This window comes from Thunnus maccoyii, chromosome 5 (genome assembly GCF_910596095.1).
Source record: "Thunnus maccoyii chromosome 5, fThuMac1.1, whole genome shotgun sequence".
Lineage (NCBI taxonomy): Eukaryota > Metazoa > Chordata > Actinopteri > Scombriformes > Scombridae > Thunnus > Thunnus maccoyii.
In genome coordinates this window covers 17,910,672-17,936,640 of record NC_056537.1, presented here as the reverse complement: position 1 = coordinate 17,936,640, position 25,969 = coordinate 17,910,672, and the positions used below count along the sequence as shown (strand labels likewise).

Sequence of the window (25,969 nt, the reverse complement as noted above, 5' to 3'; positions counted from 1 at the left end):
TTTGTTCACAAACACCAACCAACAAATCCTGCATAGTATACCTTTAAGCTAGCACCCTTTGTTGATCTGCATACAGCTAATTTTAGTTTAGATAAACTAATTAATTTGTACAGCAACACTCATTTCCTAATCCTGTTTTTAATGGCTGCCAGAGTCAAAGCTGCCACTACTGCATTAATTCATTCTTCTTTTGTTTTTAATATTATATATGGCAATATGATGCCTGTGTTTCAACTGTAAACTGTAAGTAATGCAAATCAAAACTGTAAGTAAAGCAGGTCCTCCTTGAAATTTAAACAAGTGTGGGTTTACATTGCCTATAAAAAAAGAGACATCTAACCAGGTATTTCTGTCCAATTGTGTGATGCTTGAATTCTAGTGGACAAGGTCAAAATATCAGAGGTCGAACAACCGGGTTGAGGCAGTGAGTGGACTAATTCCTGGTTTGTGCCACCATTCTGCATGGCAGCACCTAGTAAAGTCATGGATCACTGGGGATTGTAGCAACTTACACTCAATAGTGAAACAATGTCATCAGTAACCTTAATGGTTATCCACTGAGCTGTAACCAAGAGACTGTTACTCACCAGGGTGCAAAAAGTATCTCTTCATAATTCAACGGAGCAAAAATGATTCTCTTTGTATGTTCAAATTGTTTGCTATTGATATAAGACACAGTTTGTATGTTTTTCACCAAATAAATCACAGATTCATTATTATAGTGTTTGGCCTCTAGATAAAAAACAGCATTTTGTAATAGTTAGCAGATTATAATGTAAAATATAAGCCTGTTTTACTCATAGACTGTAAAAAATATGGACGTAGCCATCATGACATTACCCATTGGTTTCTGAAGAGTAGTTTTGAAGCTCTAAGTGGGCAGTTCTGGCCGTCACCATCTTGGCAGTGCCTGACTCCACCTCACTCTCAGCTAATACAAAATGGGCAAAGAGGTGGAGCTGAGGCGGGCCAAGTGAATCCTGGTTGTTGAAACAAGCCACCTAGTGCCTAGCAACTTGTCACTCAAAGCAGCCACATCCTTAATTATGCATAACTTTACTGCTTAATAAAATTTAAACGGGTGAATTATAAAAACATCTGTAAACATGTTTATTTCTGCTGTAAAGTTGGGTATTTTAACATGGGAATCTATGGGGATTGACTCGCTTTTGGAGCCAGCCTCAAGTGGCCATTCAAGGAACTGCAGTTTTTGGCACTCCGCGCTGGCTTTATTTTTCAGCCCCAGAAGTTGCCGTTTGATTTTACTGTTGAGTTTCCAAAGATTACTGGTATGATGAAACCTTTAACCCCATCAGGACATTAATAATTTTGACTTAGTTGTTGTATTCTGTGTGCTGAAAAGTCAATCAATTTTAAAGTTATAGCATGTTCCAATCTTGTGTTTGTTTTCTTTTGGATCATCGATTGTGGGGTTTGTACATGTTTTAACCTATTAACTAAAAATAACATTAATTTTATATTGCTTTTGGTCACTTTTACAAAGCATAACATAGATTTTAAAATTCATTTTCAATTAATTTAAAAAATGAATGAAAATCTACTTGCAAAGATTTCAGGTACTGTTTCAGATAAATAATCAATCACAATTCTCATATTCTTCTTTTCACAACATCCATGTTGCTTAGAGTGCCTAACTGCTTGCTCCAGCAGACGGGTTTAATTGCTCGTGTTCGAGACTGTAAGTGCTTGTACTGTGTGCGTTATTAGAAGGCCAATAGCTCAGGAAACTAAGTTTACGGTATTTCCCGTTTTTGTTGCCACAGATTTTCGGTAGAGTTAACAATACACTTCACTGATCTGTTTCCTGTTGGACTTTTGCCTTGCCCCATTTAGGACTGTCTCATCTACTGGGTGGCCAAATGGGGCTTAAAGTAGCCACAGATGTCTTGTTATCTTGTTTATCCCCAACAGCTCTTTTAGTTTAATATTGTGGGGACTGTTGATCATTATTTCCTGTCTTTTCCATCTATCCAACTTTTGATACCAAAATAATAGCATGTGGTGTGTTGGTTAGGCACAGATTTATTTTAGTGATAGGCAGAAATATGCAAAACTACAGATATAGTATTTAAGACACACTTATTAAAGAATTATTAGTTGCACAAGGCTACAGTGTACAAAAGGAAATATGAACATTCATTGTCTTAAAATTGATGATGCTTGATACCAAAGTTTTTTTGTTTTGTTTTTTTATTCAGCATAGGCAAAATATACACACATAGGAAAAGTGTGTAAAGTTCAAATGTCAGGATTTTGATCACTAGTTTGTATTTTGCCTTTGATTGTGGCTCTTCTATTATCCTGTTTCCTGCTAAACAGATTTAAAGCCTGCTACAATGCAAGGTCAAGCACAGTTAACCCTGAACATTTAGCTTATTCCACTGTCACATCTGCATCTTCGAATTAATGTCAAGCTACTACACATATTTGTCCTGTGAGATGCTAAACCTTTGTGACACACAGCAGGGGGGATCCAACAAGTCTCTTTTCATTTACCTCAAAATGAGGAAGGCGGAATGATACGGGGCCAAAAGTCTTAATACAACAATCTTATTTCATGGAGGATACGGCCCTTTCCCCTTTTTTGTGCCTGTGAAGTTGATTTGAAGTCATTGTTAGTCCTTTTGATATGAGGTTGGGTCAGACCAATTTGCCACCTGGTGAGGTAGGGGAAGTAGGGAGGTACATATTTTAATTGTCAGGTCACTTGGTGCAGGGACAGAGGATCCTTTGGGCACACTGTCTGTCTTTGTGTGAAGGACCAGCCATCTGAAATCCCCCACCTCATTATGAGAGAGGGAAGATTAATTGACCAGTTCACTAACTGGCAGCCTCAAGACTAGATCAACTTAGCAAGGGAACTCACCAATTAAGACTGGACTACAGCACCTTTTCTTATACCAAGACTAATCATTTTTATTATCATTAGTCTCTATAGTCCTGTGAGGAAGATCAAGGCTTAGGTGCCCTTTGTCAAAGGCACAAAAATGACTATAAGGCACGAGAGCAAGATTTAATGTTAGTGATAGTATGGGTTACTCCAAGTACTGTAGAAGGCTGCACACTAAGGTTGCAATAAACATGCACATGCGTGAGCTTATCAATTTAATTAACAACACGGTGATGGAAATGGTCTGAATCTGTTCTACTATAAATGTCAAAGCAGTGGGTTGTTAATTTTTTCCCCATGAGATTTCGATTTTTTCTAACTAACCTAATAATTTTAACAGATGGGGGCATGATCAAAGGCAGATTTAAGAGATATTACATTCAACAACACGAGGCAGAAAGTATGAATTTCATGAAATCCCTAGGGCACTACAGTCCTAGATTATACTGTACATCAAATTGCTCCAGGTCAGAGAAAATGTAAACCCATTACAAGCATAACAACTGTGTATGTGTAAAAACCCTATGTGGCAACTGTTTTCATTTTCCCACTGAAGGCCAGGCCAATTTCCTTTATAAACTGCTGGACTGATGAGACATTTTGGCTCAGATTAACCTTAAAATAGAGCATTCTTCTTTTCTCTTCCCTTATAGCTTTTAAGTTCCTGATCAATCTTTCTCTTGAGACTTCAATTCCAGTAAAGAAAGATGTAATCATCATTCAAAAACACACAAGCAACTGAATTCACACCTGTGATTTGTCAAAAGCTACCACGATGAAAGCTTTTCAAAAGTGTTTAAAAGTCTTGAGAAGCAGACTTTAGTTTTACCATAATTATCACTATTATATTTGTCATATTTATAACAAAAGGCATATCAGGCACATAATGTCATTTATATTCTTCAGCAGAGAGGATGTTGTCAAATTACCATGTGTTATGATAGAACTAACTGGAGGGGATGGATATGTCAAGACCACAGAGGTGTCATAGATCTGGTGCCAACACCTGTCGGTTCCCAGTGAGCTTGCATCTCCAATAACAATACTGACTTTGACATAAAGCATAAAACACATGCATACATATACACATACTCGAACACACACACACACACACACACACACACACACACACACACTCTCGCTTTGTCTTCTATGCACACACAAATGCTTTGAGGGGGAACAGAGTGCTGAAAAGATGTCATCATCACTCTCTTCAGGAGGCCATTATGGATAGGAAGCTAATATACTGGGCAGATATTCCGGCATCTTTTTCGCCAAGGGCTGCATATCCCTCGCGGGTGATCGGTAAAATTGGTTGACATTTTCCTGGCTCCAATTAACCTTCGATTTGACTCTCAGTTTTGCCTGTCTTCTTTTATTGTCTTCTTGGAAAAGTGGCAAAGGGATAGCACGGTTGGAAACAGTAGCATTGTTTCCTGATGTTGACCATTTCCTTTTTTGGCCTAATTGTTCTCTTTCCCAGTGGATGACCACTAAATGGAGAGAAGATGTACTTCATCAGTAGGTCATGGCATTCTCCACAGAAGGTTAATACAGTACTGCTCTTTATTGTATTGTATGAAATTCCTTTTCAAATGAAAGATGAGGGTCATTATGTTTTGTTTTTGATACTATTGGCAGATACTACCAATAACATAATAACAGCAATATGATGATGGATAGTTTAGTCTCCTTGTTGAAAATATTGTTTTTTATCCTTTAAATAATTAAGTTCAGAGTTATCTCTATTGATCACTAGGAATTCTATTTTATCTTGAGCTGAAATAACTGTGGTATTATGGGTCAGCAACTTTTATTTTCTGGATTTAAAATGATTACAATAATGTATTTTTCGTTATTACACCCCTTCCCCATCTCACTATTTCTATCTTATACTGTGTTTTATTCAGAAGTTATTGACTACTTGTGTTATGCAAGACTTCCTCATGTAACAACCATCAAAAGCATTTTACACATCGCTTCATCTTTTACACTCTCTCCTTCCAGTCAGTTATGAATTGTATTTATTAATATTCTCAAATAAGATAAAGGTGCTTCAAGTTTCTTGTGGTGATCAGCTACTTGCATTGATGACCAGCAAGCTGCCAGCTCAAACATCAACTGAAAGAACTGGATGCCAATACAGGAAACAGAAGAAAACAGCTTACTCAGTAAATGTTCTTTGTAATATAACTATATTTATAATTCTCAGGCAACCACAACACAGACTGAAATGTTGATATGCTTCAATTTTAACCTTTAGGGTACTATAACAATTCTTGTCAATAAACAGACACTCCCAGCTGTGGCTGACGTCCACAGAGACAGGTGAGAATTCTGATGTCCACACACACCTCGGGTATGTGTTGATTGGCTTTGTGATGAGAGTATTGACAGGTTTGCACTAAGTATTGAGTATTACTGAAATAAAGTGAAATAAGAGTTAAAGGAAAATTCTGGTTTATTTCAGGCTGATGTATTTCCCTAAAATGTGGCCATTGTGGCTCTATGGGTCATGCTAACTTTGCTCTCTCCAGCTCCGTTATAGAGATTCGGGAAAACGCACAAAAAGACGTATATTGCACAAAACAACTAATATCGGGGCAAGCTGCTGAGCCTCCAACATCTTTCCAAATAAACATTATTTTTACACAAACATTTTCAAACGTTTGTGTCTGAGTCTGAATGAAAGTAAACACAGAAACTAGGCCACTACAGGCGACTAGTTTGAAACGATTCATGTAAAAATCTGTAAGAACGACACATTTCTTCAAAGATGTTCTCGTAATTAATAAGAAAATCAGAGATCCCCTGCATAGTAGTATAATGCAGTCAGATGCTGGTCAAATGCAGGTGATGTGAAAGAAGGAAAAATGAAAAAAGTGATTGCCGCACATCAAAACTCTGCTCTGGACCAGTTTAAAACTTCATGGTATCTATTTAAGCATCGTTTTTCTTTTAAGAAAAAGCTTTCCTCATTTTTTACATTTGTCTTTTTCTTTATTTTTGGAAAAAGCCAGAGAGTATCTTCACACTGTAGAGTGTGTAATTGTACAGGCAACACTTTGACCCTACTAGATCCTGATTAGGAAAAAGGCTTTTTTTTTTTGTATTTTCACTCCCATTCCTCACACTCAGGGGTATTCATCAGATCCATGATGCATGATACAATAATCAATATTTTAATGCATCTCATTCTCCCCATCATCAGTGATGGTTTAACGGCAGGAAAGTTGAGGTCATAGTGGTTCAACTAAGGCATATCACCACAGTGCAGTGCCTGAACACAACTGGCATACATTATTAAAATCCCATGGTCACAAGGAAGCTGACATCCTATTAAACAACACAGCAAAGGATGTGCAGCTCGTGACTGCAGTTTGAACTCGCTCTGAGGATACCAAGCATTACAAGCTAGAAAGTCTTCTCTCAGAGGGGGAATATTTTTTCCAGCATAGAGCATTACATGAAGCCTTTCAACTCAATGTTTCCTGAGAGTATATGCATTAGATGGATAGCTTAGCAACCCAGCAGAAAGGTAATTAACTTTGGCTGTCACTAGTATTTCTAGGTTTGTAAGTCACATACCTGGCTTGGAATGCCCCTGGTGGTCATTTTCATACTGGAGTAGCCATTTGGTTGTACCTCAAACCAGCCCTGCAGAGCAGCAAACAGTGAAGTACTGACATTTGGGAAAAACTTTGTCAGTTTTAAGCCCAAAGCTCGTAGGTTAGCCCAAAGCTATTTTTGCTCTAACAAAAATGCATACTCATACCTATCAGTCATGGCACTACGTTAAAATTTTAGATGTTACTTACTCATGTAAAAATAAACTCACTGAAAACTGAAAAAACTAAAACATTTAAACAAATTTACAAACACTTGTGACAACAGAAGTACAGGCCACAAACACAGATGGCATCATGATCCAGTACCATGCCCCAAATGTCCTAGCCCTGGTACATAGCTAGGGCGAGGTTATACAGAGCCTCAGATCTCATAGGGCTGGAGTGCCGGCTCAACGTCAATCACAGTAACGTTAGCTGACACACTGGTGAGGGTGGTGACAGGGCAAGGTTATGTGTCACTGTATGCTCATGGCCTGCATGAAGACCAGGACTGCCAGAGCTCTGTCTCATGTGAGGGGTCACCCTTAGGGTCTGGGATCCAAATTAATATACCCCACCAGAGTTGCACTGCACCTATCAGCAAATTGCTCCCCCAGTCCTCTGACTGGAGGCCTTCCTTGCCTGAAATTGTACCCATGGCAGCCTGAAATATACCATCATTGACACGCCATTACAATATGTATGTAAGCTTGCTTTTTTTTAGCCAGCATGTTAGCACTCAATCGCTGTCCTCACAGAAGCATAGTTAACCTTGTATTTTGTCATCTAATATTCAATTACATACTTAATGTTATTATGAAAACTCCGTCTCATCATTATTACTTATCTGCAATTAAGAATAGGGCCACGAAAAAAAAAAAGAGTTTCATTATCATTTAATCTGCCAATTGTTTTGGTCTATAAAACATCACAAAATATTGGAAAATGTCCAATGTATTGCATTGTTTTTAGAGCCCAAGGGGATATCTTCGAATCACATCTTTTATCCTCCCAAAATTTGCAAATATTTTCCTATTTGAGGAGCTGCAACCATCAAATGCTTAGCTTTTGTGCTTGAAAAATTATTTAAACAATTAATCCAGGGTTTCCACCAGTGTACTGCAAGCCCATCAGCCCACCAGGCCTGAGATGACCCCCTGCTGGGCTTAAGCAATTTTTCAATGTATTTTAAGATGTTTTCTAAACTAAAATATGTTATACAAGTACATGGCTCCTTTAAGGAATAGCTGAGTGCATAGCAAGTGTGTGGTCAAGATTATGTGACAGCGAGGCTGCGACGCAAACAGACGCGGGGATGAGCCAGAGGATGGCCGCCGCTTAGAACCAGATCCGGAGCAACCCGCCTGCCATCCAGAGATAGACACACTGAGAGCAGGCTGAGCAGGCAGAGAGCAGGAGAGTTTGCACAAATGCACATTGGTTGATCTTAAATCAAAACTTTTCTCTTAGTTCACAAAAACATGGCATTATATGAAATGCCACGCATATTTGTCATAATCTTTAAAGTCTTTGCAGAACTTCAAGAACAACTACCTTTTAAACAGTATTATTGCTGATGATTCTAAAAGGAATTTGAAGGATAAAATGGTTTTTGGTGAGTTCCTACTCATAACTTCACTGCAGACAGCACTTCAGCTATTCCATAATTTTAGCTATAACGACCCAACTTCCAGCACAAAATGTGTCATCAGTCTTACAGTGTTGTAAAGTTATATTACAATATATGATCTAAACATGCGGTTATGATGTGTTGGTTTGAATGTTCCTCCACTGGTGATGGATTGTTGAATTAGGCTCCTCTGAGATGTGAATCACATTCACCTGGGCAGTTGACATTTAATCAATAAACATCTGAACTGTTGCCATGACCCTGAGCCATATGGATTCAATTTGGTTTCCCCACACCAACTGCTGCAGACCCCCCACAGATTTCCAGGACAACCCTCCAATCACCTGTGGTTCATCTCAACATCCACCCAGCAGATGAAAACAAAAATCTTATGCTCTATTTTTTTCAAGACAAATAATCAAATGTCTCTCACGGTGTACAACAACAGGGTGTAACAAGACCTGTGTCAACACTTCAATAATTCGTACAATAACTACTGTTGATACACTGGAATAACTGTAATATGTTGACATGAAAGATTTGCCCTTGATGTGCATGTGTATAGATTTGGAAGTTACCTGCTTGCAACACTACCTGTAACAAGTTTAAACAACACAATGTTCCCTGTAGAGATTCTGGGTAAGGAATCTTGATGAAAACAACTTGTGCTTGAGAAACTGAAGAAATATTAAACTATTTCACCAAACGAAGCGTTCATTGACATTCATCCCTGATCTGTTACCACTGATTAATCAAAGGCATAATTAGAGCATTAAGACACTGCATTTAAAATTTGTATCAAAGCAATGGTGAATTGTGGGTATGTACTTTATATCTGAAACGAGCTTCCCTTCATTTATAGTGTATGTGAGTGTGTGCTTTTAACATTTTCAACATCATGTACATGAGAGCAATGGTTCAGTCCTTTAGCTTTAGAACTATTTGGGGTAAATCTCTCATAAACCGATGAAATGACGACAAAAACTTTTTTGTTTTTAGTACAAGATACTGGACGACATAATCCAGCCATACAGCAATGAGTTCATGGATGTGGCATACATGAATCTTTCACCTCAATAAATATTTAATCTTTGCTCTGAATCATTTAAAGCAAAGCCCTTTCTGTTGTTCTTCGGGCAACATGTGCATGCAGTGTACATGGTTTTATCCCCACTTCTCTGTCCCAGCCTCCCTCCCTCCCTATCCCCTCTCTCTCTTTCCCTCTTTTCCTCCCTCTCACACACAGTCTCGTTCTCTCTTTCTATCTCTCTCTGTCAGTTGGACAAGCTGCTCAGTGGCCCTGAAATATGGCACATTATGCCGCTCTGTTGATCATCGTTCAGCGTTACACCCTGAATCTGAATGCAATGTAAATGATATGATGATTCCCTCTAAGGCAACATTAACTTTACTATCGTTCAAGCTTTTTCAAGTGCAAAGGTTGACTTCATGAGACAATGAAGTAAACAGTAAGGCTCACTTTAATGTGGTGGTTGTGCTGGCAGATGAACATACAATCATGAAAACAATTTCTGAGCAATCGAGGTTAAAAAGGGGCAACAGTATAAGCACATAAGGCAAATGGCTATCAATTTTTTTTTTTTTTTTTAATTAAAACACTGGTTTATATCCTTACACATAAAATCAGATCTGCTTTGAGTTGACTATGCTGTCTAGGTAAAGAAGTCAACTGGAGGTCATTTGTGGTTTCCAGCTGAATGGGTAAGCATATGTGGAGAGAAACACTAGAATATGCATGACTGCTATTAACTTCATGTTTAACCAGTCTTGCTTGTAGCTTAGCTCTGTATCAAATGTGACTTAGAATAATATAAATATATACTGTATTTCATAAAAGGCAAAACTAAAGTCACTGAAAATATGAAATATGCTCAGTCCTTGACAAAGTGATTGTTCAAGCCAACCCAAATGAAAGCTTATTTACACAAGTTAATTTAGTGAAAGCATTCGCCCACTGCAAGGGAAAATGAATCAAGTGACAGGTCAGCCACAAAGATTTGTGCACACATTATTCTCATGCATGAAAATGCACAATTCTACTTGTGAAAACCAAGAATCTTGCAGTTGTTCTAGTCTTGACCAATTCACACTAAACCATCTAATGTTTAGTCACAGATTCATTGCACATCCAGCTATAGTTATGAAAGCCTATAGGGGACTATATTAAAATGATAATGTAAACTTGAAAATGAAAATATAATTCCACAATAGCATTATAATTTCATATATGTATGTGTTATTTGAGTTAAAATGAAAATGCGATAATCCAATTTGTATTTTCATTTTCACATACTCGTATGGGTGTTATATGACCATTTTAAATAGAAAAATATACCATTTAAATAGAAAAGCTGTTCGACATTTAATTTTCAAAGTCGCACCCCGCTGTACAGCGGACAATATTCAAATGCAATAAGTGAAACAGCGCCCCCAGTCAATTGCATTTACACTTACGTCATCACGCTCTTTTGGTGTCAAAATGAAAATGAAAATGCAATCTGTCAGTCCTCCCATCAAGGCGTATCTTCATCAGTAATATGTAAATGTAAATGCAAGAGACTGGGGGCGCTGTTTCACCTGTGGAAAACGATAATACTATTGTGGAATTACATTTTCAAGTTTACATTATTATTTTAATATAGTCTTCATAAAGCTTTTAATCAAGCTACAGTGATGCTTTATTCTTTCATCTCTATAAAGTTTTGACAAATTTTAAAATATAAAAACTATGATCATGAGAGAAACAGACTTGTAGCAATCTAATCTAAAAAACATGACATTATATCCATTATATGCAAACATAAATATAATGATTCCTTCAAGTTTTTTCAATGTCTTACAGTCGTATTTACACAGAATCTTCCCTCAAATTACAGGTCATAGCGGTCCATCAAGAGTCTCCTGTGACAATCTCATCACGTTTGTCAACATTTTAGATGTAGTTTGTTGGCCAACACGGCTCCTTACATCTCTACCTCATGTCTTAGCGCCTCCCAGCAGGAATGGAAAAGAGATACCAGGAAGAGACACAAGGATGGAGGAATTTAATTCACCGGACATCCTTGCTCACTCCAGCATCACTTTGAGGAGAGAGCAATTACTCACATGATGCACAGCATCTCCACTGCCAAAGGTGTCGAAAAAATTAAGTAACAGTAGCAGTTTAAAAGGAAAACACCAGGCGCCGGTAACTGCTGCTCTTATAGTGATTATGAAACGACTGCAGCCTCAGCCCTGATAGAAATAAAACTAATAGACAATTAAAATGTGTTTATTACTGAAAAACAAAATGGACATCGGAGAGCAATAAAAACAGCTATAAATGTTCTAAATAAAATACAGCCTAATTAGTTTGTGAAAGAGCACAGGTACAGTAATTCTGACGTCCCGTTCAGGCTCAGACTGATATTATGGGAGTAATAATAAGACTACGCAGCTGTATAGGACTGTAAAGCTGTAGCCTAGATGAACCAAAATGCATTTGGAACAGAAAAGATCAAAAGAAGAAAATGAAAGCCTTTAGGCTTATGAAGAAAAATACACAGCTTACAAGAATGTTTTCATGATTCATTCATAATTCAGATTCTACACCCATGTAATATTTTTATTTCATGAATTAATATGAATAACTATAGAGTGGTGCTGTTGGTGCTGTCATTCCTGTTTTCACCGGTATTTTTCCTAATCTACCATATTACAATCATGCAATATTATTAATATTACAGTAAAGCTGTTTCCACAACAGCTCGATTGTCCTTTTACTGGTTTTACTTACCCATCAGAGCAGCTGACCAATCAAAGACTTTCTGATTGAAGGGGTGTTGCCATCCGATAAAAAACTTCTCATATACAGTACTTCTCATATACTATAATATAATATGTGTGTGTGTGTATATTATATATATATATACATACACACAGAGACATTATGAGAAATATTATTCATGCCCTATCCAGCTGAAGTACAATCCAGCACACCTGCCACCCCCCCACTGACCTCCTATAACAGCCTGTATGAGTCTCATGTTTCACCTGTAAGACTTACATTTTAATGGCGTTGTTCACCATCTCTGATGTTAACAGTCCAAAGTCAGAAATAAAAAGTGAGCGTCCTGGTATTAGTTTAGTTCAAAAGTAGTTTAGCCGACTTCATTGACATTCGATTCCGGAGCAGAGAGCGTTAGAGTCAGAGCAGGAAACAGAGTCACTCTGCTCTGCATTGCACTGTCCCCGGTTTCTATCACAGTTATGTATTTAGGTCCTTTTGAGACAAGAATCTGCAAAGTTTGCAGCCTCCCATGCTGTCGACCAGTGTTACCACTGTTGCTTGTTTTTTTAGCTGTGTCATTGTAAACAGTGACAAAATTGACAAAACACGAGTCGACTCAGGGGCTTCTCTGCTGATGCATCAACATTTTAGGGGGCAGCCCTAGCAAATACCATAAACCAATCTTATGAACTTCTTGCTGATGTTGTCCTCTCTTATTTGATATCCTCTGGGGAAAATGCCAACTATGACTGACATTTTACCAAAGCTCAAAATCCATGGAATGTGAAATTATGACTTTAAATAGACCAACTGAAATATGCAGATAAATCGCTATCAGTGCTCATATTGGCCAAAAAGTAACAAGAAATTAAAGTAATGGATAGTCAAAGATAGGTTCTTGAGCTACTTTATTACCAGTGTTGTTATTGCATAGTTTCTCCAACAGTGAGCACTATGACTCCACTGTTGTGCAACACAATAATCTCTGTGAGTTCACTGAACGTATTAAGCCTTGTTTATACTCGTGCGAGACACCGTGGTGAGGGCCACCACAGATGGCGCGCAAGCCACGAGCATGCAGACGCGTTTATGCTCAACATGTTGTTCATTGTAGTGTTCTCCTTCTCCGAAACGCCAGGGGGTGTACAAACAAAATATAATGTGAATAAGCAAGAAGTCAACCAGTGCAACTGGAAGAACGTCACTATCCAACACGGCTACACACACTGCCCTAGTGCTCGTCATTGCTGAGAAAGAATTTATCTGCTGATAGATATTAAAACTACAAAGCTTAGAAGACAGAGTGTAATGCAGACACTCGTCATATCATCCCTCTCATTTATCTTGTTTCTGCAGCAACATTTACTCTTAGTCACTGCATCCGTTGACTGCATCATTAAACACCATATTTTTAAACAGCATTTTAAATCCGGTGACTTGAATAATGGTTGGAAAATGCTTTTGTGTAGCTTGCACCGTATAGATAAAATAGCCTGTCACCAATGATAATGTTTCTAACTATCAAAAATTAATTCAGCCCAATACCTCTTATATGATTTGTTTTGTCTACAAAGAAGAACTCTTACTTATTCTTACTAGCCAATTATAATTAACAACAATAATAGTAATAATTCCAGTGAAGTTTACTGTTGCAGTTGCTGCTATGTTTTACATTTTGACAATAAAATGATTTATTTTTCAACTGCATAATGTACCGCGAACTACATATCACGTTCAATAACTAAATGTAGGGTAACCTTATTAAAAATGTTTAATGTTTATGTTACATGTTTCCATTTTAGAAAAAAATCATATCGGCCGATAAATTGTTATCAGATTTTTTAAATCCTAAAATATTGAAATCGGATTTGGCCTTAAAAATCTGTATCAGCCAGGCTCTATTCTGAAACGTGGTTGGCTCTGTTTTAAAGCTAAGCCTGGCTAGTTAATGTAGCTTTTACAGATTAAGGAAGGAGATGAACAAGAGATTATCATTCTGTGGCAGTAAACACAACACATCGGCCTGCGGATAACTATATCATACTCACCTGATTCAGACCCGACAAAATATAATGTTAACCACTATAACAGCGGGGCTACGACTAACATTATGTACTGGCACAGCGGGAGTATGAATGTCACAAGCCCAGCGACAACACTGTTACCCACACAGTGACAACAACTTACCTCCTCACGTCTCTCTCTATGTTCTGGGTGTTCTTTCTCTGTCTCCATCTGAAACTCTGATGCCTGTTTTGACAACACATAATGTCATACACTGATGTCTGTTTTGACAATTTTTTAAATTTTGTTCAAATTTAATGAATTACCAAAAAAGACATAAATTGCAGTGACTATTCAAATAACATGGATTTTGGCCATATTAGATAACATTACTGTGAGGTCTAAATTCTCACCTGTTCATCCTTCTCTCCCTGATTGGCTTGGGCTCCCTCTGCATCACTTTCCTCCTGAAACTGCACCTGTATTGAGCACGGGTTAGAATCAATATCAATGTACATAAAGTCACAAATCTTTGGAAACACAGTTTAATTGCTTTTGTGAAGTTTTTATATTATCTAATTCCAAACTCTCAGTCCACTTAATCTCCATCAACACACTTTGTGTAATTTATTTCCGATTAGACAGTGGTGGAAAGTGACTAAGTACATTTACTAAAGCATTGTACTTAAGTACAATTTTTAGGTAATTGTACTTTACTGAGTATTTCCATTTAATGCTACAATTGATTACATTGTAACATTATATATATGACTGAAAATAAGGAAAAACATAATAGGTCCCCTTTAATCTACAAACATAAAATGTCATATAAATGTAATCATTTCTTTCTGTTGATCAGTGTCAAAAAAGCCACATTAAATCTCCTCTGATTCCATGTTGTAAAACAATAAAACATGAAAAACTGGCAACTTCTACATTTGTACTTTTACTAAAGATGACCTAACTTGTAAATGAGCATTTTTATACTGTGGCATTTATACTTTTCCTTAAGTAAAAGCTCTCAATACTTCTTACACCACTGCAATTAAATCACCTTTGCCTCAACCCCGCAAAAAAAGTACCGTTTAACACTACAGAGTGACTAGCAGCACTACAATGTGTAGTTCAATCTTTACAATACCATGATGTATCAAGCAAGGCCCCAAAAAAGTAGCAAGTAAGTAAAGTAGCTTCATCTGCTGCTTCTGCCAACAGCTTTGCACATTGTCGCGTTCCCCTGAGCGTATTTCCTTATAGGGCTCTGCGATATGACGATATATATCATGTGACGATAGAAAAACGTCTATCGTTTCATATTACACTCTATGGTTTATTTTGTTGTGTCACAAATCACACTCTTTACAGCAATATTTTTCGTCATTTGGAGCCTGTCCATCTTTTGCGCGGATTACATATATAAATTACTTTTCTTGGCTTTTTACTTGCAAAGCTTTTATTGCACTTTTAGTAATGTAATGAGAGTAGCTGTCATTAACTTGAATACTTCACCTGGTTCACTGTCTCTCCACTGCTGCGCTGTGTGTACAGCACACACACAGAGGGCTCAGCTCTGCCCTCGGTGAAACACAGGGAGCAGAGGAGAGTAGCGCGACTATAAATGACGGCAGAGAGACAGGAGAGACAGCGAACCAGGTGAAGTACTCAAGTTGACAACAACTAAACTCGTTATGTTAGTGTAAGCAGACCTGCCAACCCTGGACGAATTTTTTGAGTACAATTTTGGTGACCTATATGCATCAGATACGAATCACTGCTGTTCATGCAATGAATTATTGTACATAATTTGCATACATATGCATTACAGTACATCATTTGTATACATGCAGCAACCAGACAAAAAAGTGAGGGATGCACTGATATGAAAGAGTTGGTCATTTATGTCTATGTTTGTCCATTTGTCTTTCACTTGCCTAAACATAGATTACCAAGGAACACAATTTCACTTAGGCTACACACTAACCCACCACCAGTGCTGTTTCTATGTTTACATCTCCACAGTAATCAAATTTTAAGCCAATGTGATTTCTGAAAATATGATTTTCGGCTAATTTAACAAGATGATGACAATGTAGCTGTAAAACCCTAACTAGCCTAAACAGACTATTTTGTGGCCATGGTGAAATAAATATTTTAGAGCTGGTTAATACAACTGTTCTCAATATAGGGAGCGTATTTCTTAATGGTTTGATGACCTAATAACAATACAGGCTTAATATGAACATGGCTGTTCAAACTGTAGAAGCAATCACATCCCTCCTTACATATTGAACTTAATTTGCAATGAGGGTATTTCCTTTTCTTAAAATTTTCCTAGAGTAGGCTAAGTTGTAGACTACACAGTGCCAAAATACACATACCGCTCTCTCCTTCAGTTTATCATGATAACTTTTCCTTTCTTTCTCTCCGCACTTCAAAGTGTCCTCAATGAAAAGTTGGCCAGGTTAACTTACTTCTTGTGTGTAACGATAAGTGTGAAAGAGCCGGTGGGTAATGTAGGCTAGAGAAGGTTTACTGCTGGGTATTGTGCACCCTACACTGCATACTGGTAAAGTTAAAATAATGAAAACGTCTGTGTCAGCAGTTCAGCGGCTGAAGACAGCAACGCGTCATGTAGCCCCAAAGTTAGCAACAACCTGTTAGCGCCGTTAGCTAACGTTAACGCTACTGAATCATAAGCATTCGTGGTAAGACCGCCCGTTTTGCCCGTCAAATGTATATCAAACTTGTGAGTGCTATAGCTCATTTCGTTCAGAAAAATTAGGACTTTTCAGTCAATACAATCTCACATAAAAGCGGACATATCTCAGAGCGTGACAAGTGAAATAGAAATACATGGGCTTTACCGATTCGGGAGCAACTTCTAGGTCCACACAGTGTAGCATGACTGACATTAAAAGCTACTTTAGGAGATAAACCGTCATTGGTAAATTTTTGTTGATAGGAGAAGAAACAATCATCCCAGCTTAATGTCTCGATTGGTTCGGCTATATTTTTATTCATTAGTTAGGTGTAAAATTAAAAAAAAAGATAACTTGCCTGTTTTTGCGTACCTTAAAGTAATAACTCACCAGCTTACTTTGATGTCAAAATGCCTGCTACGCAAAATGCGTATAGGTTGGAGGGTCTCGGAAAAGGTTTTGCTGAATAACTTAATTGACTTGGGAAATCCATGCTTTTGTTTGGCACTTAATCATTTAAAAGAGGCTATCAACGTTGTGAGATGATGTGCAGACCTGGATTTTGTACCTAAAAGATTAGATTTAAGGTTTATGAGGTGACTCAAGGCTTAACAGCATACTTTGAGTTAACGTTACCTGTTTTCATCAGGGGTCCATGAAGAGCTTTCAAAATTTCAAGATTCAGCGTGGCTTGAATAATAACGATTTTAACAGATTTCTTCATGCACTACAATGCAAAATTAAAGAAGGTAAATTAACAAAATTACTTGGATAATATTTTACTGAAAGTCTTCATAGAGGCTTATGTTTTGAACTAAAACCAAAAAAACATCTAAAAATAGGGGTAATTTGTTTTCAGTTGATTTTTTTAAGCTACTAGTTTACCCTCTTGTTAATGCTAGCTCAGTTATACATCATATTTATGCTATCGAACTAGATAACATTTTATGACCGTGGATGGACAACGGGTCGGACCAAGTTTACTACATGGTTTACTAGCTAATAGTAACTACCGTTAAACCGCTGACCATCTTCGCCATGCATACTGCAGTAGACCGGTTGACTGAAGGGACTAACGTTAATGCTTGGCAATAACGGAAGAAATTTTTCTGAGTTTGGCCTGGCCAAACCCCTATCAGAAATTTCCCTTGCCGCTCCCATTTAAAACAAGCCCAAGAATCACTTTTCTGTAACTAAATTTGTACATATCCTGGGTTTACTAGCATTAGCAGCTAACCGACAAAAATTCAAATGAAGGTGGGCGACGTTCAGCGTCAACCAATCAGGTTCCTTGTAGGCAGGACGTTGGTCACGTTAACGCCCGGGACACACTAGATGCGTGAGCATCGCGTGTGCTTGTGTGTCGCTGAACTGCTGCGTCTCTCACGCTTGCAGCGTTCCCACTGGAAGCGTCCTGCTGCAGCGTGACGCGCGCGCCTCACGCGGGCAATGTGGCCGCTCTAACCTGTTAACATCATGGATGTATAAAGAGAACTGTTGAAGTTCTCTTTATACGCAGGTGTAAGACCGACCGTTGGCGCACAAACAAGCAATGCTTTTAATATTAATAGCAATAATTATGGAAAACAGAGGAGGCATTTTTAAACAGTTGGTGTACACAGATATATGATTTGCTCATGATATAGTTATTTTTATACTTTGTAAATTCTGTCTTGAAAGGACACATTGTATAAGTCATGTGTTAGTGTATCAGCTATGAAGGTCAGCCGTGATAATCTCGATAATTGTAGGCTATTTTTCTGAATGCTTAATACAATAGTGCATTTATTTGTAGGATCCTGGCTTTCACTTAAGATAAACTTTGAGTTATTGTGAGGAAAATGGTCTAACTGGGCAAAGTTTGGGGTAATAGTGGTGTGTACAGGCCATGAATATCTTAAAAAACATGGACAGAGGAACAGAGCAATATCATGCTGACCATACTTTTAACTTGTTCTTCTTGTAGTGATGTAATTGGGCAGAATAATTTACTTTTATTGATTGGGTACATGTGTAGGACTCATACCTTTCTTCCTGATGGTCCTCATCATATTCCATCAGTTTAGCACAAGAGCTGCTCTACGCAGATGGCCTAACATATGACAGACCAATAGCCCCATCTAGTGGTATGTTTATACAACAAGAGGACATCACCACTACTCTGGCCTTTGGTTCTTTCCCCAAGGATCCAGAAACTAGTATTCACTTTCAGCATCCTCTCAGCCCAAGGCTGTGTGCTATTGCTGTCCTCACCACCACTTGTCTCCTACTGGAAAACTTAAAAAGACATAAGGTAGAGAAGGAAAATTGACCTCACATATGCTTGGCTTAAAGGAGATGTAATATGTATTTCTACCAACAGATGTCAGAAGAAGAGGAGCCTTTTAGTTACCAAGTATTTTAACATCTGAGTTCCAGATTTAACAAGCAAACAATAAACTGTGTCCTGCAGTTTTAGTGCTAATGTTTGAAAAAATATTTTAGTGCACTGACATAAACTACTTAGTAACAGGTACTTCATGGCACAAGGCAGAAAACCCAATTATGTGTAGCTGTTATTTTCAGCTAATAATGATAGTGGTCAAAATCAGAAATGAAAATGTTTTTGTTTTTTGCTTATTTTTTTCACTGATTCACTGTCTGAATATGAAATTAGTCACATGTGGAACCTAGTGTTTGCACAGTAGTGTTACGTGCATCTTTACTTTATATCACAAATGACTAGAAAAAAAGATCAAAATAGTAGCAGCAACAATCATAATCATCATCATTTTCATCATGTAGCGTTAGTTTAACTTTTGTTTGGTAGATTCCTTAGGAAATAAAACGTGTGTGTGACATTCCAGGTCAGTGGGAGGCAGTAGTGCTCCTTTTCTTTCTACCTGCCACTTTTATAGAGGGTGAAAAGAAGTAGACTAGCTACCGTTAGTCTATTTTTTTTCCTAGGACGGCGAAGTCATGACCCGCCCTACTCTGCCTCTGATTGGCTAATACTCGTTGCCTTCGTTGGTTGGGTTGGTTAGGTTTAGGCACAAGAAGTGAGATTGGTTAGGATTAGGGTACGAATATTACGCTAAGCCAATCAGAGGCAGAAGAGGGCGGGTCATGACTTCGCTATCCTAGAAAAATAATATCGCCTACCGTCAGCTACTACTCACTTCTTGATGTTGTAATAAGTGAAATCCGGGGAGGACCGCACTGGGAAGGCAGCGGCATATATTACTGTTGGCAAAGCATTTGGAGAAGGTAACTAGATGGGAACAGGACAGTCTAAAAAGTCTGTGAAACTGTGTTTATCCACCTGGTCGGAAGCACGTGAACTAACTGTCATTGTCGCAGAGGCTTGTTTTTCTGCCACGGTGCCGATAGTTTGGTGAACACATGCTTAACGTCAAAGGCTAAAGCTAACCTGCTAGCTTTAGCCTTTTAGCTAATGAAAGCTAACGCTAATGCTGCCTTCAAGGGCTTCTGGTAAGCCCCGCTTTCTGACAACATGACACTCAATAAATCCGGCCTGGCCGTGCTAATTATGAAGTCATGTTTCGGTTTAAAGTTAAATTAACACCAGTGATGTTGGGAAAGCGTTTGGCTATTGCTGCATAAGTTTTTTTTACTAACAAAATTAAAGCGATATCTTTCAGAATGCTTCACAGTTTTTATCCAACTAATCACTCTTTGTGGATTGATGTCATTGTCATTGATGTAAGTTGCACTTTCTGTGGGGAGCTCAGAGAAACGCTGATACATTTATATTGGTCTGTGGTCTACATACAAAACACCTGTTGAGTGAATTGTCACAAATCATTGCCGATCATATCTATCTTCACTTTTTATTTCTTTGGAAAAATGTATTGTTTGGATTCACTGAATATGATAGGAAGCTATTTGATTAATTTGCGTTCTATTTTGACCAAATTTTATATTCACAAATCCAAATTCTTAAGGAAAAAGACAAACTTTTCAGAGCTGAGTGTCCATATCAAACAATACATTTCTTCGGTATCTGAATGTACAAACAAAACAGCTGTTAAAACATATAACTACTGTAAGCTTTACAAGATATTTATTCAACTTTTAATTTTTTTATTACAACTTTTAGTCCCCATGGTGTGTTTGAGATTGTAGCCTCAGGTCGTATACACAAGGCGCTGTAAACTTGTTGTATATTTGTTTCAATAAAGCTGTTTAAAAACATTAAACACCAATGAACTGTTGTAAATATAGTTTACTTAAGTTTGTAATCTGTGTAAAAGTAATACTTTAAGTAACTTTAAACATTTTGTAACTCATGTTAGTAAGGGTGCTCTCACTCCCAACCTAAATCACTATTAAAGGTGCAATATGTAAGAATTTTAGTTTACAACATTCAAAAATTAACTAGAATTATCAACAGAATGTGAAGAAATAATAAAATGAGACCTTTCCCAACTTTCTGGGTTGCCTGTAACAGCCTGTGGACTAATTTCTTTGTAAAGGACTTGGGATGGTTTTGCCAGGAAAATCCAAAGGATGTAATGTTTATGTGCTCCTGAGTGCCTTGCTTCTCTCCCATACTCCTACAGCGGTGCAACACTAGCTAACGTTAGCTTAAAAATGTCAATGTCTGACCGCGAGCTGACTTTATTCCTGTTGATTGCAAGTAAGCTAACATTACTGCAAAGCATGTGAAATATATTGTGATATTGTGGTTTTAGCTGGCTAATGTTAGCACCATGGCTAGCTTGCAGAGATGGAGTGCGAGCATGCACGCAAGCAACAGGATGCTGACTGCAGCTCATTTAATGGCCACTGGTGTCATTAATCTATCTACTAAAGGAAGGAATCTCTGTCTGTCTGTATGTATGTATGTCCTTTGTGTATGTCTTGAACTGTCCATCCAATTGACTCCACACTTGGCGGGTGTATGGCTGGGGATCCAAGGGAGTGCTGTGTTGGATGTGGTGCAATTTGGACCCATGATACGTTAAATGTTAAGAAACTTTGAATAAACCAGCAATCAGCGAGCCGCTCCACTCTGTGCTGAGGCAGGGCAGAGCTCCAGAGCTCTGCTGACTGAGTCCATTGAAAAGTAGACAGCAAAAAGCTTTTAATAAAGAATGGACACTCTTACCTGGTGTCTAGATGGAAAGCATAGTGTTAGTAGCACATTTAGCAGAACAGCAGCGAGTTACTACACAAGAGGCGTTCAAGTACAGTGTTGAGTGTAGGTCACCCACATTCTAGAAGAGCTCAGGGTCCAATATACAAGGACTGTAGTTATGCATGTAAATAGAGCAAATACTTTGACGGGCAGTTCAAAAGGACCAGTTTGTCTCATATGTTTCAAGACTGTGGCAATTGTGAAGCGTCACTACAGACAAAGCACAAATCTTTTGAGCAAATATGGCATGAGCAGCACGTTTAGCAGATCAGCAACAGCGAGGGAACCACATGTCTACACAAGAGGTGTTCAGGTACATGGTTGAGTGTAGGTCACTAGCGTTTTGGAAGCACTCAGAGCCAAATACACGACGACTGTAGTTATGCATAAAATGAAGGAAATACTTCCTAATACTTTGTCTAATATGGTCTGAGACCAGCGATTGTGAAGCGCCACTACAGACAAAGCACAAATCTTTGGAGCAAACATACTCACTCAAATCCGAACTGAAGGCACAGAAAATAGGAACGATCTAAGAGATAATATGATCAATCCATGCACATTATTTTATTTTGAAATGCAGCCTTTATTTTAGGCTACTTGAAATGAGAAAAGAACATTTATTTACTAATTGAGAACTTATTATTTATAACCCGTTCCGAACAGGCACTAGTGAGAAGGAATTTCAGGTTCCTACATATTGCACCTTTAAATTCACAAGATTCATCTAATGCTCATGGGAACTGCCAAGAAAGTGATCACCTATATAACTATTTCTATTCAAGCTCTGGTAACCATGGTAACATGTTTTCCTGATACCTAAGAAAGTTTAAAAGCATTTGAAACATGGTACCCTACAGACCTATCATCTCAATAAGATGGTTATGACGTGGTCTTCTTTAACTCTAGACTTTGTCCGTTGTTAATCACCTGAGCTCTTTTTGACCACCAGAGATGATGAATAAATCTAAGGTGCATAAGTTTCTGTCAGTTAAAATAAACTTACTGTTTTCTTTGGTGTAGCCCTGATGAGTCACCTAAGCCTCCAATGAATGCGTTGGTGCTTTCCACCCACTGAATATGACACAAATGTACTTTGACAGATCAACATTATCAGTCAGCACTGGCATGGAAAATTGATTCTGTTATATAACACGAACCAGTTTAACAAAACAAAATAAAGATACCTGTAGTTCTGTACTGAGCAGATTTTTCAGTGCTTGGACGCTCACCACCTCAGGAGAGATGCAGTCACTGTTTGACAGTGTGTTAATGGCTGATACAAAATTTTCATTTGATCTGTATTAGTCTTGATTGATGAGGCGTTTAAATTTCATTGTCAAGTACAGTAGTGGATATGGACAGAAACGGTCCAAAAACATGGTTCAATGTGTCTATCTCAGATGAGAGCTAAGTTTTAAAAAACAAAAAAACCTCTATTGTGACTTTTAAATGTGCTTTAATGTTGGAATTGGGTTATTCCTTACAGGCTGGATTGTAATCATGCGGCGTGGGGAGCATGTTCCACAGGCTTTCCAAGCTCCGGTGGATGTCCACGCCAGTGCAGATGGCCAGGTGTACATGTTCAAGAGGAGGCCGAATGAGTCTGCCGCATCCTCAGACGATGACGAGCTCAGTGTCATGGAGATGAGGCCACGGGCTTTCCAAAGGCAGGAGCAGGACAGACTGAGGAATGTCCAGCTGCTCGAGCGGGAGGTGTTGGATGGTGACAATCTCAACAAGCTCGCACTGCAGTATGGCTGTAAGGTAAAAATATTTTATAGTCACAGGTGTTTTTCTATCATTTCTGGTGTTAATGATCTGTCTCTTCAGTGACCTTTTAAGTGTTGACATTAATTTACCTTCATACCTATTTCTGTTAACAGGTGGCAGATATAAAGCGGGTCAACAATCTTATACAGGAGCAAGATTTGTTTGCACTGAAATCCATCAAAATACCAGTTCAGAAACACAGCTTTTTAACAGAGACTTACTCAGACCTAAATGACCCTCAGGAGGAAATGCCACATTCATCAACCACACTGGTGGAGCCTCAAGACAGAGCCAGAGCCCAACCACATCTACATGAGGTCACAGACTTTCTTATGGAGGTGGACAATGATATTGAGAAACTGATTCAGACCACAAATGATCATGATACGGATTTCATGGATGACTCTGAGAGACCACAAAGGTTTGGGTTCAGAGGAAAGCGCCTCATCAGTCACGGTGCAGACTGGGGCATCCAGTGGTGGAACGCTGTGGTTGCTATGCTCCTGATAGGCATTGTCCTGCCATTATTTTATGTGATTTATTTCAAAACAAAACATAATGGAGTAGCTTCGCCAGCAGATGGTAGTGGTGCATCACTGTCAACTGTCACGTCTTCAAACAGCTCAGAGCCAGGCCTTGGTACTGGAGGACCTAAGCAAGAACCAGGATAGTGCAGACTTCAGTCTCAACAAAGCAGTCATTGTTAGGAATTTTGGGTCTCATAAGTAGGCGACAATCAAGATTAAGCCAAATCTCTTACGATGTAAGATGAACTCAATACCAGCATGGGTCTAATTTCCAGCAGTTAAGTTTTATTATACTGTAACTGTGATGCAGATACTTGAACTGAAATAGCTGCACACTGGTTTCATTTTTTACATTTCATCAAATAGCTTTATAAAAACTTTATGAAATACACTTTATAAAATACACTTCCCTGAAAATGTCGCTCTTGATGAGGTTGATCGCTGATCCTGTGACAAAATTTTGATGCTTGTTGGGATTACTGTTCCTTGGTTGGTTTATTAAGTTTGATGATTATGTTTTAAGTTTCAAGCTGAACATTATTTGCAAATGGAAATATCTTCTTTTTTTTCTGGGGAAAAAAAAATCCACCCTGTTTGCATTTCTGTATCACAACCTGCCTTTTCAACAGTGCCTGTTGTCACTATCTACACATAATGTATCATCATATCAGTATAATCTATCAGGCATCATTTTGATATCTGTCCCAATAGAGAAACATATTTTTACAGCGCTCCCCTCTTTAAACAGTACTCCCCTTTTGCAAAACCATGTTGGGTTACCAAGTATTTGACACGGGTTTGAGCTTTATTTGTGTGCTTTTTTGGATATAACTTATTTTGTGTGTTTATATGTCCTTTTTTTTCATTGTTTATGTTCCTCGTGCCTTCTCTCTGGGTCTGAATTCAGTGCCAAAAGTGTGAATTGTGTTTACAGTAACAGTGTGGTGCAATATACTGTATTTTGTTAGAGGTTGTATTCATTTGACAGTGCAGTCTTTAAAATACAAGGATGAAAACTACATCAACTCATCTACAAGTTCTCTGAATTAAATGTGAGCAATACATTAGGAAAGTGCCTTAAAGATTTCTTGTCAAGTTTATATAACATTGCACACTTCATCTTACATTGTTTGATGGGCAATTAAGTCAAAGTGGATTTGTGTGGCTTGTCCAATGCACTTTTTATAGTATTTTAATTTAATGAGCCTGGAACGATTCTTCTGTTGACACATTTTTCAAACTTTTAAGTCAATTTGTAAACCATTTTTAGATGGGAAAATTGACATGATGGATGTGTTAGACTGAATCTCTTCATTCAGCATGTTCCTATTTGAATACAAACTTTAAAGTGTGAATTGAAGTATTCTCTGACATGTTGATGTGTTTTCTTTATTGTGACAGATTTTCCCCCAAACATTATATTAGCACACTGGGTTGTGTGTAGATTACACACAGAGACAGATAAACAATATACTGGTACAAGTCAATCAGTCAATGATTACTGATAGCAAATACAAAACAAAATGTTAACAAAAAGTTAACAAAAGATGTTTGTTTAGGAGCGATCAGACAATCTTATTGCTTGAAAGCTCCCGAGGACTGCATGTAGGATGATTATATGGTTTTATACATCAATTTTAGAAATGCAACAATTGACTAAATGTATTATTTTTTATTTAAAATGACCATTCATTTAAAGTGAATCATATGGTATGCAGACTTTAAAAATATATAATGAAATACTTGAAATTATCCTAAAGCTACAAACAAGGTTCTGCATAATAGCAGCAGGTATAAAATGATTGAAACTATTTTGGCATTTACATCTGACATTGTGGCTCCATACTTTCATGTCTTGGCATGTGAAGCTATACCTCAAAGTCTTCT

General features: G+C 37.9%; 2 protein-coding genes across 14 annotated transcripts in view; one reads left to right on the top strand and one right to left on the bottom strand.

Moving 5' to 3' along the window:
* The window catches only part of nr2f2 (nuclear receptor subfamily 2, group F, member 2), a 213,125-nt gene extending 195,075 nt beyond the window's left edge, over positions 1–18,050 (bottom strand). Inside the window, exons 1-5 of one of the 13 annotated variants that reach the window (XR_006096148.1) lie at positions 17,656–18,050; positions 17,279–17,369; positions 14,357–14,422; positions 14,127–14,189; positions 6,500–6,568 (exon numbers count right to left, since the gene is read on the bottom strand). The gene's annotated coding sequence lies outside the window, so the exon portion shown is untranslated. The other 12 variants (XR_006096157.1, XR_006096160.1, XR_006096159.1 and 9 more) reach the window with 12 other exon arrangements.
* Positions 18,051–19,781: 1,731 nt separating this feature from the next.
* Positions 19,782–25,453, top strand: lysmd4 (LysM, putative peptidoglycan-binding, domain containing 4). The gene is made up of 3 exons (XM_042413037.1): positions 19,782–19,888; positions 23,272–23,549; positions 23,669–25,453. The coding sequence occupies exons 2-3, from the start codon at positions 23,286–23,288 to the stop codon at positions 24,224–24,226; spliced, it is 822 nt and encodes a 273-aa protein (XP_042268971.1). The 5' UTR covers positions 19,782–19,888; positions 23,272–23,285; the 3' UTR covers positions 24,227–25,453.
* Positions 25,454–25,969: the final 516 nt, after the last annotated feature.

Coding starts and splice junctions, on each gene's coding strand:
- lysmd4 (XM_042413037.1), top strand. CDS start 23,286: ATGCGGCGTGGGGAGCATGTTCCACAGGCTTTCCAAGCTCCGGTGGAT. Junction 23,550..23,668: donor CACTGCAGTATGGCTGTAAG/GTAAAAATATTT, acceptor TTCTGTTAACAG/GTGGCAGATATAAAGCGGGT.